Here is a 15,052-nt window from a genome sequence, read left to right on the forward strand (position 1 = left end):
GTACACTTTTCACAATGAGTGTGTTTAGATTATGGTTATGCAAACATGATTTGAAGGTAGGTTTTTGGACCTTGTGTGAGCACAGCACCTTCTCTCATTATTCACTGATGCAGCCTGACTTTCAGGCTTCCATGAAAAACTGTTTAGAATCCTTACAGGTAGTCCTCGACTTACAACAGCTGAAAAGAAAAAAAATGGAAGCACAAATGGCCATGGCAGAAGTTGGGTCCTAAGGGGAGTCAGATTGGCAGCAAAAAGCAAACACCCAAAAATGTAACAAGCTATCTTTGAATAGCTTGTATCTATGACTGCTACACACAACACACACATACAATCATGTGATTGCATTTCACGCATTTGGTAATCAGCTGCATATATGATCAATTTCAGTATCCTGCGGTCACATAACCACAGTTTGTGATGTTTTTGCAGATTTCTGAGTTTTTGCTGATTAATAAATATGGTGACTCATTTTATGAGATTTTAATAAAAAGTCATAAAATTGAGCTAGATGACATTGTAACTCAACTTACAACAGTTCATTTAGTGACTGTTTGAAGTTACAATGGCACTGAAAAAACTGACTTCTGGTCGTTTTTTGCAGTTGCAACCTTTGCAGCATCCCCATGATCATGTGGTCAAAATTCAGATTCTTGCCAACTGATTCATACTTAGCAATAGCAATACCAGTTAGACTTATATACTGCTTCATAGGGCTTTTAGCCCTCTCTAAGTGGTTTACAGAGTCAGCATATCGCCCCCAACAATCTGGGTCCTCATTTTACCCACCTCAGAAGGATGGAAGGCTGAGTCAATCCTGAGCCAATGAGATTTGAACAGCCGAACTGCAGCTAACAGTCAGCTGAAGTAGCCTGCAGTGCTGCACTCTAATCACTGCGCCACCTCGGCTCTCAATGGTCATACTTATGACCATTGCAGCATCCCAGGGACATATGATCCTCTTTTGCAACCTTATGACAAGCAAAATCAATGGGGACGCAAGACTGACTTAGCAAACAGGTTAATAACGTATCAACTGCTTGCCTCCAGAAGTTGTGAATGCCCCAACACTGGAAGTCTTTAAGAAAATGTTGGATAGCCATTTGTCTGAAACAGTATAGGGTTTCCTGCCTAGGCAGGGAGTTGGACTAGAAGACCTCCAAGGTCCCTTCCAACTCTGCTATTGTATTGTATTGTATTGTATAACTGCAATGATTCACTTAACAACTTTGGCAAAAATGTCATAAAATGGGGCAAAACTCACTTAACAAATATTTCACTTAACAACATAAATTTTGGGCTCAATTGTGGTCATACATTGAGGACTACCCATATTAGAATCATGCAGAATTCTAAAAAAAATATCTAACAGAGAACAAAGTTGCTCACATGAGGCCTGAAACACTTCACATCATTTTCTGCACTATGCACTATCCTGGCATGGATAATTTTTAGATGCCTTGCATGCATCTGCCATTTGATCTTGTTTAAAGGAATAGGCAGCCATTATATTGGCATCCCTTCTACTCTTTAGCATCTTTTGAAGATCAGATCCAAATCGCTGCATATCCTTATAGCACTTAGCAAAAGTACTTTGACTTATATACTGCTTCATAGTAATTTACAGCCCTCTCTAAGCAGTTTACAGAGTCAGCCTATTGCCCCCAACCATCTGAATCCTTATTTTATCCACCTCAAAAAGATCGAAGGCTGAGTCATCCTTGAGCCTGGTGAGCCTACCAAACTGCTGGCAGTCAGGAGAAGTAGCTTGCAGTACTGCATTCTAACCACTGCGCCACCATGGCTCTTACAACTTTCTACATTTTTTCCCAATAGCGATTGGAATTCCTAAGATAGTGTACCTCAATCCTGATGCAGTATCTTAAATATGGCATCATATCATAGATTTGCCTAATTATATTTGGTGGTTATTATTTTGTTTTCAACCCATTTCCTAATTTTCTTTTATTTTTAACAGCATAGCATTCAATTTCATTTATTCCTTTTCATGTTTAAAATAATATAATATTTTCCAAGTCCCTCTTAATATTGTCCTTTTTCCTGTTGTTAAAGAGCAAGGTTTGAAAAATTAATCTATATTACTATTATCTACTTTAGATGCAATTCCTTCATTCTGTTAGAATTTCTTCTGTGAAATGCATATTTGTCATATTTGTGAAAAGTATTTCTCACCTAGTAATGGATAAATTTATCTCCTTTGATTTAATAGCACATCTTTAAAATCCCAAATCACTTTACAGAATTATAAAAACAAAGAATAAGAGTGCAATAAAAGAAAAAGGAATAATTAGAAAAAGAATAAATCACAACATTAAAAACAAAAAACAAACATTCATTAGGGTCATTGCTTGGGGAAAGCCAACACTACTGTGCTTGGCCTTGTGCACAATATGAACATCATTCCACAGGGCAGGTGCTACCAGAAAAGATCTGGTTCATGTTGCCACCTAATGGTATTTTGAAAGCCCAGGAATGGAGAACAGAATTCCTCTGAGGATTAAAGGTGTCTGGGAGTGTGATTGAAAATCTCTCTCTCTCTCCCTCCCTTTCTCTCTCTCTCCATATGCACATTTATTATTATCTGCAACAACTCCTTAAATATTTAGAATTGCTTGAAACATGAAACTTGCAGTCAGAAGAATAGTAACATCTAATCCTGAAGTAGCCAATTAATTTCACAAGAGGCCACATGAGAAACTGGAACTAAGATAAAGGACTGAACCAAAAGGGCTGTGAAGGTCCATAGGCACCCACGGACACACATATGTAAATTTAAAAAAAAAAACCAACAGTCACCTTCAAAATAAAAGCAATGCAGTTGTGTTATGTGCATGACATACACATATTTACATTTGATTTCTAATTTCTGTTTGATCTCATGCAGACCAGATAGGGACATTCAAACAGCCAGATGTGCTCCAGGGGCCTTAAATGCTCAAGTCTGATCTGGGGGTGGGTTCCGACAGGCACTACTGCCTGTTTGCTTGTGTGTGCATCACGTGCGTACCACATGCGCATGCACAGTGCAATAAAAACAGTTCTGTGCATGCGCAAAAGCAAAAAACAAGATGGTGGCGCCTATGACGCTGCCTGGAGAATCAATTCGGGGGCATGACATGCCTGGGTTGCTGCCGATTTGCCCGAACCAGTCCGAACTGGTAGGAACCAACCTCTGGTCTGATCTGACTTAATATATTAGTCTGGGTAGTATTCTGCTTGAAAAATGTGGACCGCTCTACTTTAATCATTCCTGCTCCAATAATATTAGAAAACTGTAATTATTTAACATAAGAAAACTGTTTTGTTGTTTTCTGGCACTCAATCTTGAAAAAAAAAATAACCCCCATTAATTGTGAATGTTCTTCCATCCAGGATGTGCCAGCCCTGCCAATAATTGCCACATTTTGGGAAAGGAACTTGCCTTCTGTTCCTGGACTACTGAAATTGATGGGGTTCTCTGTTTTCTTTACATCAGTGGCTGCAGCTGGGTTCTTTGCCTATAAAAAGGATCTCTTGGTGCAAAACTGAAAACAGATATGCTAATAGGAAACTATACAATTTGGTCTGCATATTTATATACATTAACACAATCATTTCCTTCTCATTTAGACTAGGGGTCCTCAACATCTGGGCTGCAGCCCACTACTGGGCTGTGGCCTAATTGGAACTGGCACATGTGTTCATACTGCTTGACTTGCATGAGCAGCGGGATGACACATTTGCGCACATACACACAAAGAGCTCAACTTGCACAAGTCAAGCTATGCACATATGTGCATGTATGCTGGCCTGCTACTTGCACAAGTCAAGCTGTATGCCTGTGCCCTGACCTGCCACTCAAGTGGCCCGGTTCCCCTCTCCCCACTCCCAGCTAGGCCATGGCTACAAAGGTTGGGGACCCCTGATTTAGACTGTTGATTGCAATTATCTGTATTCTGCCTATTAGTTCAAGGTGTCTTGGAAATTGTGATAGAGTCCAACATCTGTTTCCAAAGGCACTACACAATTTGGCTGCTATAAAAACAATATAGTTGCCTGGAATCCAATTACAGGTAGTCCTCGAGCTATTCATTCACCCTTATGTCTGACCATAGAGACTCTGCAGCATCTCCTGCCTCTCTCCCCATCCCCATCCTGCCCTGGGTATCTATATTTGTTCAAGAAAGAAAGCAAAAAACCTGGGATAAACTTGTTGATTTTTCTTCCCCCACCATTAGAGGCTGAAACTAAATTCTCTGTCTGCCCTCCAATCTCAATCCCTTTAACTATCTGATTTGTTAAATTTACTGCATGTCTAGAAAGAGGGGGACAAAATCTGCAAATTAGTTACCTTGATGAGTGACTACCAGGCTGAAGAATATTGTAGAGAAAGGGAAGGAAGCAAGTAAATAATTTTTTTGCCGCTTATTTATCTTCAGGAGCTGAAGAAAAAATTCAGCTCAAAAAAAATATGGCAGCACAAATGTGCAGCAAATCGACATGGCAGAAGTTGGATCCTAAAGGGAGTCATATTGGCAGCAAAAAGCAAACACCCAAAAATGTTACTTACAAGCTGTCTTTGAAATTATAACTGCTACACACACGCATACATACAGTCATGTGATTGCATTTCACACATTTGGTAATCAGATGCATATATGATCATTTGCAGTGTCCTGTGGTCACATAACCACAGTTTGTGATGTTTTTGCAGATTTCTGAGTTTTTGCTGATTAATAACTATAGTGATTCACTTTATGAGACTTTAATAAAAATGTCATAATTGAGTTAGGTGACATGATAACTCGCTTAACAATTGCAACAACTTATAACTGAAATTCCAGGATCAGTTGTGGTGATTAAGTGAGGATTACTTGCATATCTTAATCAGTAATCCCATTATTTAGGATCAGTGAAGAGCAAATGGAAGAATTTTTGAACCTCTACCTGGCCTATGAAACAGCTATCTAGGATTTCACTAACTTTTTAAGAAATAACTTTCATACTCTCTTTTTCTTAAATATGATAAATGGATACGTTGGCTTTTCAAAAAATTGAATACCTTTTCTCAGGATTCTAATATCCTTCTTAAAAATATAATTAGGCCTAAATCTTGCTTAAGGATTGACAGATATAAAGAGATTTAATTTTGAAAAATGTTTAGCTATAGTATTAGAATGTTTTCCCTGTCTTCTGCTTCCTCCAAACTGCTTTTGAATGAGATCCCCTTCATTTCCCACCTGACATTAATGTATTTTTATAGATTGAAAGGATTTCTTAATATCATTTGTTGGCTCACTCCTCATTTGATAATATTCAAGTGGGTTGAAAGAGAGAAGTTGATTTTATTTCTTAAAAAATGTTTTGGGTTATATTGCTAGAGATAGATTTATATCAATGATGTGATTTGCACATATAATCTCTAAAGTAATTTGTCATCTTTCTATTTGACTCTTCTTGGATTGCCCTTCTCAAACGATTGCATCTGAGGGCCTGCAGACTTTGTAGAAGGCAATTTCATTGAAATGGATCTCATTCTGAATGAAGATACTTGGAATTGCACTGTTTAGTATTTTTAAATCAGATGCTACAAGTGGACATCATACTGATATATACAGTATTTAATATAAGTCTGCCTTCTCAGGGTCACACTAAACTCTTCATTTAATAAGTAGCACTTTTTTTCTCAAGTGTCTTTCTCATAAAAAGTAATAGTGTAGATCAGGACTCAAGAAATTTAAGAGAATCAATTTTTCACTTGGGGGTGGAAGTAAGGCAGAAGCCTCTTAATTTCAGTGAGGTGGTTTTAACATGCTGGTTGTAGATATAGAAGGTCAGGATTAGTTTGGGTCCCATGTTTACTTTTCAGTATGAAAAAAGAACAAGCCTTGTCTGTTACCATGTAATAAAAATAACACTTTAGCTTTTTATAGGCTTATGCTCTTTAATGGCTTGAGGAGTAACAGTAACTGTACTGAACAGTAGCTGAAATCTGGAAATTTCAAGAATTATCTACAGAGTGCCAGGCTGGAGGAGCCTGGGCTATCCCATGGTACAGTATGTTCTGACTAGCAGAGGCTTTCCAAAGTCTCTCACACAGGATTCTCCCAGATATGTTACATGCAATGTTACATGTAACAGATGATGTAATGTAAAAGTTACATGAGATGGACCTTGAAGTCCCAGTAGACAATCACTTAAATATGAGTCAACAGTGTGTGGCAGCAGCCAAAAAACCTAATATAATCCTTGGTTGTATAAATAGAGACATAGAATCAAAATCACATGAAGTATTAGTACTGCTTGATAAAGCCTTAGTAAGGCCACAGCTGGAATATTGCATCTAGTTATGATCACCATATTACAAAAAAGGTGTTGAGACTTTGGAAAAAGTACAAAGAAGAGCAACTAAGATGATTAAAACCTGGAGACAAAACCATATGAAGAATGGCTGCAGGATTTGGGTTTGGCTAGTCTAGAGAAAAGAAGGACTAGAGGGGAACATGATAGCAGTATTCCAGTATTAAGAAGCTGCCGCAAAGAGGACGGGGGGGTCAACTTATTTTCCAAAGCACCTGAAGGCAGGGCAAGAAGCAATGGATGGAAACTAATCATGGAGAGAAATTAAGAAGAAATTTCCAGTGGGGACAATTGAGCAGTGAAACAGGTTACCTCCAGATGTTGTGGATGCTTCATCACTGGAGATTTTTAAGAAGAGACTGGACAGTCACTTGTATGAAACACTGTAGGTCTCCTGTTTGAACAGAGGGCTGGACTAGAAGACCTTCAAGGTGCCTTCCAGTTCTATTCTGATTGATTGATTAATTGGTTGAAATCATTTTAAATAAACAAGAAAAAATGCAAAGGAAAGGATCAAAGTAAACTTTAACAAAACCTGGCATTGTTTTGTGCCTCTTTCTTCCCTCTGTTAAACACTCACCATAAGCAACAAATGGAATAACATCGCAGCTTTAGTGATGACATCACAGCATTATTATCTCAGAGCACTTCCTACTGTCTGCCAATGACATGGGATAGGAGTAGTAAAATGTACAACTGTTGATGTCACTGATTAATGAAATTAGATAACAACCCACATGTTTGGTATGCAGACATAATTTTGGGGTTGCTTATAATATCAATTTGGATATAAATAAAGAGCATTCAGTTACCAAAGAATTATTGCAAGTTGCTAAGGTTTTAAATTTGAACAAACTACTTGAAGATTATTACAGTTTGTCCTTTCGTTCTTCTATAATGCCATAAGAGAAGACATGGTGGTAGGAAATTCTGGCATTTGTGTACATCAAGACATCACAAGGTTGGCAAAGGGTGCATTTATTAAGCAATTGCCTATAATGAATATGAGTGTGAGTAAGAATGCAACCTTTAAATTCTTGGCAGGAGCTGAACTGAGGAAAAAATAGATCCCAGATATAACTCTCATGATTAAATAGGATTGTATTTAGGAAGTCTGCTTCATTTGTAGCTAAGCTCTGAGACTGCAGTTATAAAAATTCACTCACAACAACGCCTCCACCCATGCATTAAAATAGTGGACAATTATTGAGAATATATTTCGTTATTCATTTTATTTGTCATTTTCTTCCTCATTCTATGGGTGAAAGCTGAAATTAATAAATAAATAGAAAATGAAACTCTGTACAAAAAAACCCCCTTAGCTCTTAGTTTTGGATGTACAGTTTGGATTGAATAAAGTGATCTAATCTATGGGCTTTGCTGGAAGATCCTGCTTTAGGCAAAAGGCTGAACCGATTGAAGTTTTGGCCTTCCTAACTCTATGTTTTTATAATATTTCTCAGAAGCAGGTCCAATACTTCAATGGTAATTTATATTGCAATCCAATACAAGAATCCAAGGAACAGAAAGAATACAAAAGGTTGATGTGGGGAAACCAAAGGCAAAAGTTCATCAACTGCTTGGCTTTTTTTCTTGTTTGAAAAGAACAAAATCAGAAGCTGACCTGGATCTAAAGATAGCTTCTTTGTCACTTTCCCTGAAGCCAGGCAATTCATCTTTCAGAACTGCTAGAAGAGCAGGGCTTTATTTGGGATGAGCAGAACCAACTAACCTGCTTCCTGGCAGTTCTTTGACTTTAGAAATAACTTAAGATATCCTCTAACCTCTAAAGGGTTAGAGTTAAGAAAAACAGAGTCCAATGTTTGTTTCATCCTGCTATTTTTTAACTAACATAACAAAGAAACATGCACATCCACACAGTTGTATTGTTTATTTTATAAGATTTTAAAAGCAGAATCTAATTAATGTTTGGGAGAAAATAAATGGAGAAGAGTTAAAAAGTAACTAGAGTGTTTGGAAAATTATAGCCTCTGGGAAGGGAAGGGGTAAGGGTAAGGGATAAGGAAAGGAAAGGAAAGGATGAGAAGAAATATAGCCTGGAAACTAACTGAAGGAGGAACAAAGTAGAATAGGAATGAGGATAACATCACCAAACATACATTGGTTACAGTTTGTAACAGGAGACAGTGATATCACAACCTGGGAACAAAATTTGGAGGGCAGTAAGGAGTAATTGTAAGTAATACTATGTATAAATTTTGTCATTGTTGCCATTTCTCATGATATTGCCATTCATCCAGAAGGCTACAATTGGATTGATCCTAAGCTTCATTAAGAGATATATTAATTACTAAATCTGATATTTCCCCCTCCTTACCAAGATTTTTATGTGAAGCATCAAAGATATTAATTCTTGTTCCCGATTTTGTAGTTGTCATGGTGACAACTATCTTTGCAATGTAATTGAACTCTTAAACTATATATTGCAGCAAAGCTTCATGGAAATTTTGGAAACAAGTATAAAATAGGTTAGAAATATCTATCCTACTTGGATCAGTTAAACATTATCCCAATGTTCTCCTTTCCACAACTTTCAGGATTTATTTTATGTAAAATAAATAGTCCTATTGTTTATTAGTCCAATGGTAGATTTTGAGCTATTTTGTTCACTTGACAGGCAAAAATGCATATAAATTGTTAGATCTCCAGAAGGCTCATTCGGTCAAGCAGTCTCTTGATGTAAATTGGCTAGCTAGATGTCTTCAGAAAGTTCATAGAAAAGGCAGAATAGACCTATCTTTTCAAACTAAGAACAATTATTTCTTCTGAATAACCTATTAATGGCAATTAACATAAGGCATAATTTAAATAATATTTTAATAAGTGACTATTCTTTGGAAAATATTATTAGAAATGTGTTTTTAAAACTTTCATTGAGTGAGAAAAGCACAATATACTGTATGCTGTTGTAATTTATTTTAAAACAAGTGGGATTATGTCTATATATTTTTGATCAGGATGCTGGTCTCCATTTGACTACAGAATCATCATTTTGATAGGTCTTGATGGGTCAGTGTGCAAACATTTTTTATGTTGAAGTGTGCATCTAGTCCTAGAAAGGACAGCAAACAAAATCCCTATGCAGAGTATTGAAGCCAACAGTTCTTGAGGGAGTCAAATTATGTGCTTCACATATACATGCATACACTCTGACTATAAGTCAAATATACATGATAATTTTAAAAGCCATTTCTACTATATACTGGTATCCTGATTTGGATGTCTATAGGTCAAAATATGTACCAAGAAACTAGCACATTTAATTTCTGCCAAGTCTCTTTTTCTCTGTTCAAAGAAAGTGCTCACAGCCTACAACGTAAGAAAAACTTGGGTAAAACCTTTCCTTTGTATCCACAGCATATCAAGAAGCAGGTTTCTAAAACCGAAGACCCATTTTTAAGTGATAAAAGTAAATATTTAGTCTAAGAAAGAGAAATCTTCATGTACTTAAACTGTTCTGCAAAAATGAATTCACAAGAGACGAGGCAGTTGCCTTTGCAATTCTAAACAGTGCAATTAAAAATTACAATTTTCCATTAAGTAAATTTTATAAGTGACTAAATGTAATGTTCCTTCCAGCATCTCTTCCCTAAAACTTTCTTCTGTAATATGTTGCCATTCAAGGAAATTTTAAAAAATATTCAAAATAAGATTTAATTTTTTTAAATGAAATACCTTGTGCCCTAAAACTGTTGTTGAGCCATTTGCTCCTCGATTATTGTCATGTTTGCCTTTTGTAAAACTAAAGTGACAGTCCAATTGCAAGATATGGGTTTTGTGATTGTGCCTTATATAATTGTACTGTTCTTCTAAAAGTGCCTCTGTGGTGATTGTGTTCATGAAATCTATTATGTTCATTTTCCTATTAAATATGTGTTATATATATTTTTATCTGGCAGCGTGAAGTTTTTTTAACTCACACTGAATAAACATTATCACTTTCTTTTGTTTTGCTTTTGTACATTTATTTGACTATGACAAATGATATAAGAAATGTTTTGGTCTCACATCACTTGTCTCACTGGTGTCTTGCCAAGAGTTAAATGTGAATATAGATATTTGAAAGTGGAACATGCATGTGTGTGTAGAGATCTACCATCAGATTTCCTGCCGCAAATATCTTCTTTCACATTTGTGAAGAAATGAATGAATTCACAAGTATTGCCCTATGAAAATAATTGCTTTTTTCATGGCTTATTGAATAAACCAGAATAGAGTAAAAATATACTACATAAAATCATAAGGTATTGTTTACAAACCACAATAGATGGGATCACACATTTCATGTCAAACCAAACCAAATCAAACCAATCACACAAACAGAAAAAAATTAGATACACGATGTGTGTGTCTAACTGCTTAAACAATTGTATAATCTTTTTCCCCCACCTAAAAATAGCAACAAAAACTTTCCTTCACAAACATAATGTTGGACATGCATTTATCAAATGAATATAAATATAAGGTCTTCAACTGGGAAAATCAGGTTGCTAGAAATATGAAAGAGAAAAGTTGTATTCTTGAGAGACCAGAAATTTGTTTTCACCTCCATGAATTGCTCATTACTTGCATTCTTCTAAATGTCTTTTACTCTACTGCAGCCAATGTTTATTTTTATTTTTCCCAATTCTCTGATTAAAATCAATTAATGTTTACTTTTTCACTTTAGTTATTTTTCCCTATTTTCTCACTGTGTGTCCCTTCTATATCTTGTTTTACCGTTGCTGTGTTTTAGTTTTATTTTTTAATTGTTTTTAATTCCTTAGTGTTTCATTTCTGTCATTTTTATATGTATGCCTCTAATGACAAAGAATAGATAGCTGATAGTATGAGACTGATCATTTTCATCCAGGAATCCACTCTATGTAACTAAATAAATAAATCACTCTCATGCAATTTGTGCCAGCATAGTCCATTTGGGCCAAAGGTCTGGAAACATGCTGAGTTGTCTCCCTGCCAAAACTGATTATTTTCTTGGGAAAACTCTTTTCTACCCTCATTCATGCACTTACATATTGTTCTTTTTGTGTATACTTTCTCCCACTTACTTCCATAATTGTAATAGTGATGGGTGTTGCCATGGGTAAAAATAGGCATCAATCCCCATTTTACCCATGGCAACAGTCCAAACCCTTTACACAAAATAAAAGGCAAAGTAATTCTGGAAATGAATTTGGGCATATTACATCATGTTCTGTTTGTGCATCCTTTCTTCCACTTATTTCTGTATTGGTAATAGGTACTATTATCTCCCTGGATGAAATGGGTGTTAACAACTGGTCCAAACCACTTACACAAAATAAAAGGGAAAATAATTCTGGAAACAAAATTGGAGATATTATATCATGCCATGATGGATCCTTGGCATTAGGACAAGCTTTTAACCTGGATTACTGTATTGGATGCAACATAACGAAGAATTCTGATATTATTCATAGTGCCATGATGCATTCAATATCTTCATCTGCCATAATAACTACATGCATTAGAAATCCAGCTGTAGACAACATCGAGAAAATGCTTTCATTGTACATAGAACAAAGACAAGGAAGAAAACATATTTGAGTTATTTATTGCTAAAGAATAAGGTTATAGAAATGTATGAGAATATTTGTCAATGTATTTGGATTGCAGAATTTAACACCACAGCCCACAACTCCCTTTTTCACATTATGTATACAAGGTTTTATACAAGGTTTTGAGGGAATGTACCCTAGCATAAAGCAAGCAAAATCCTTTTTGCAGCATTTACTTTTTAAAACAGCAGCATATGAAATTTAGCAGACCATTGACAAAATATGAAGGCAATTTAACAAGCCACAGAGTACCTATCCATTCCTCACCTCTAATGGTGAAGGATGTGCTGGCTGCATTTCTCCCTTAAACTCTAACAGCACAGAGTGCAGTTCAACACAATCAGAGGGCATAGACTGGGGGAAGGGGGAGTTGGAGTAAGCCTTCAACAGAGATTTTGTTAGTCCTTAGATTTTGGAAACATGAAGAGAAGTGGAATTTTTTCAAAGATTATGACAAGCTTGCTTTGTTCTCATTACAATATATATTACATAGAAAGATATGATGAGAGGTCACCAACTTTTAAGCAGGAAGTCACTGAGGAAAGAAAAGAAAACATTTCCTGCCTCCCTTTGTGTTTTAAAGAAAGATTAATTAAATTGGCTGGGATGTATTAACCCAGCTATTCCAAAGGGCACGAAAGACAGCTTTTTCAGAAAAAAACATTCATAGCATGAAGGAAATAAATGGAAAATTCTGGGTCAGATACATTATCGGGGAAAAATCCCCTTTTTGTAGGCAAAGAATCCAGTTGTAGCCAATGAGGTGATGAAAGTAGACCATCCAAGAAAGAACAGCAGTCCAGGAACAGATGGCAAATTTCTCTCCCAAAATGTAATCGTAATTGGAAGTGCTGGAACCTCCTAGGATGAAACATATTACAGTAATTGTTAGATCATGGACATCTGAGAAGCCTGAAGCTGCAGCATAGTGCAGTTTTATCAAGAAGTTACCCTACCTCAATTCAGTGGTATTTAATTCTATAAAAACACATATTTATACTTCTTTTCTCAGAAAGTGCATAAATGTAGTTGAGCATCTATTGAACTGATGCCACCTACAAAAGTTGGTTCTCAATTCTTATGCTTAGTTTATTAATGCAAACACTGATAAAATGAACATTTCACTGAATTGTATTTATAAGTATGGCAAATGGCTTGGATCATCATCATCCATCATGAAAAATAACACCATTGAACTTTGGAATATCTACTGATAAAGATAAATGTATTCATTTTCTATTAATTGGGTTTATTACAGCCACACCTTGTGTACTGGGTGCCTCATTTAGCAACTGTTCACAAATGTGGTAATACATGGCAATAATAAAACCATTTTCCAAACAATGTGTGCACTTACAACCAAATTTTGTGTGCCTCACAACCAGGGGTGGGTTCCTGCCAGTTCTAACCTCTTCTATAGAAGAGGTTCCACAAATCTACAGTGCCATTTAGAACTGGTTCCAGCTCTCTCCCCCCGCCAGTCCGCACACCATCAAGTTGAAGAGCGAGAGGAGGAATTCTGAGAGTTGAATCCACAAGTCTTAAAGCTGTCAAGTTTGAACACCCCTGGGGGTTTTTTCTGAAGGGTTAGGGGTGCAAGGGTCTTGTAACTTGACAGCTTTAAGGCTTGCGTGCTTCAAATGCCAGAGTTTCTGAGCCAACATTTTGGTTGCTAAGCAAGAGCATTGTTAAATGAGTTTCACCACATTTTACAAGTTGGCCACTCCCACCTGGTCTCATGGCCAGCAAGCCACTACCACAAAGCAGGCCACACCTACAGAAGAGGTTCTAAAAAATTTTGAAACCCACCACTGCTCACAACAATACACATCAAAGTGAGAGCATGCTGGAATAGTTGAAAGGGAATAAGAGAACTTTATTTAAATGAGATGGTAGAAACTAGTGATCGTCACAATGTTCCTCTCTTTCTGTGTGACTCTTTCTTAATCACATATTCACTTAGTTATCATTACTCTTTCAAGCATCAGAAATATTGTCCTAATAATCACCTTAGTATGTACAAATGTCATTCTGTAAAGTAATACTTCATGTAGATGATTACAATGCTTATATTTTTCCTTGGGCTATTAAATGCACATGTGAGGAAGCTTCCTATTAGTAGCAGCAATGGAACTAAAATCAATGAAAAATCCATTCAGTTTCTAGTGTATCTCTATTCTCCATTTAACTATTATAATGCATTGTGCACCAAGTTGCAATAGTTTCATAAGCACATAGAGTTACTTCAAGTTACAAGCTATGTAGTTGTATTCATTTTCTATGTATGTGAGATGGTGAAAAAAAAGTAAAATCTGCAAGAAATGACAAAGTTTTTCAACTGTTTTTCTTTTAAGTTTAAGCATTCATTAAATATATTAGGTTAGGTTTAGGTTTAGTGTCAGCATTTCTTCATTCAGTAATCAGGAAAGAAAACCACTGGACTCCATTTGTTGAAATCAAATGTACTTTTACTAATTATAAATGAACAGTTGCAAAGCTAAGCTAAGTCCGGTTAATTAGGCACGAAAGCGAATAATATATTGTATAATTCATTCCCCTCCCCTTGGCATCCCGTGCACAGTCCAATCATAATTCTCCCAAATGTCAGGTGTGAGATAACTTCAAAAGGCATCACCAGGATGGAATGCTGGACCATTGGCCTTGGCGGGAAACATTCCTCCTCCACATGTGCAGTAAGGTGGTCAGTTCAGAGTCTAGAAACTTCCTCCAGCACAACAATGATTCCGCTCCCAAATACCATGCCCCCCCTCCCCGTTTCAATGGCAGCTGAAGCAGTAGTAAAGCGGAGGTTTATTGGACTTATATGCCGCCCTTCTCCCAAGGACTCAGGGTGGCGTACAAAATAAAAACACATATTAAAAAAGTTAAAAGATTAAATAGAATATCCAAAAAACCCAATAGACATTTACAATGAGATTTAGAAATTAGATTAAAATTAACAATTAAAATTAATAATTTATTTTACTCAGGCCAGGCCGGCTTGCTGGAAAAGCCAACTTTTTAGGGCACGCTGGAAAGATTGGAGGTTGGGAATTATGCGAAGCTCCAGGGGCAGTTCATTCCAAAGAGAAGGC

General features: G+C 36.4%; 2 protein-coding genes across 2 annotated transcripts in view; one reads left to right on the top strand and one right to left on the bottom strand.

Annotated features, from left to right (window-relative positions):
• The window catches only part of LOC106550339 (amine oxidase [flavin-containing] B), a 101,794-nt gene extending 95,826 nt beyond the window's left edge, over nt 1-5,968 (top strand). The window contains exon 15 of the mRNA XM_014068235.2: nt 3,394-5,968. Within this exon, the coding sequence (XP_013923710.2) occupies nt 3,394-3,549 (156 nt within the window). The 3' untranslated portion in view covers nt 3,550-5,968. The remainder of the gene's footprint in view (nt 1-3,393) is intronic.
• Nucleotides 5,969-11,934: 5,966 nt separating this feature from the next.
• LOC106550340 (amine oxidase [flavin-containing] A) overlaps nt 11,935-15,052 on the bottom strand; it is a 65,441-nt gene continuing 62,323 nt past the window's right edge. Inside the window, exon 15 of the mRNA XM_087721746.1 lies at nt 11,935-12,818. Within this exon, the coding sequence (XP_087577872.1) occupies nt 12,666-12,818 (153 nt within the window). The 3' untranslated portion in view covers nt 11,935-12,665. The remainder of the gene's footprint in view (nt 12,819-15,052) is intronic.

This window comes from Thamnophis sirtalis, unplaced genomic scaffold (assembly GCF_051295495.1).
Source record: "Thamnophis sirtalis isolate CommonGarterSnake01/CBP01778 unplaced genomic scaffold, rThaSir2_p1.2 scaffold_8, whole genome shotgun sequence".
NCBI lineage: Eukaryota > Metazoa > Chordata > Lepidosauria > Squamata > Natricidae > Thamnophis > Thamnophis sirtalis.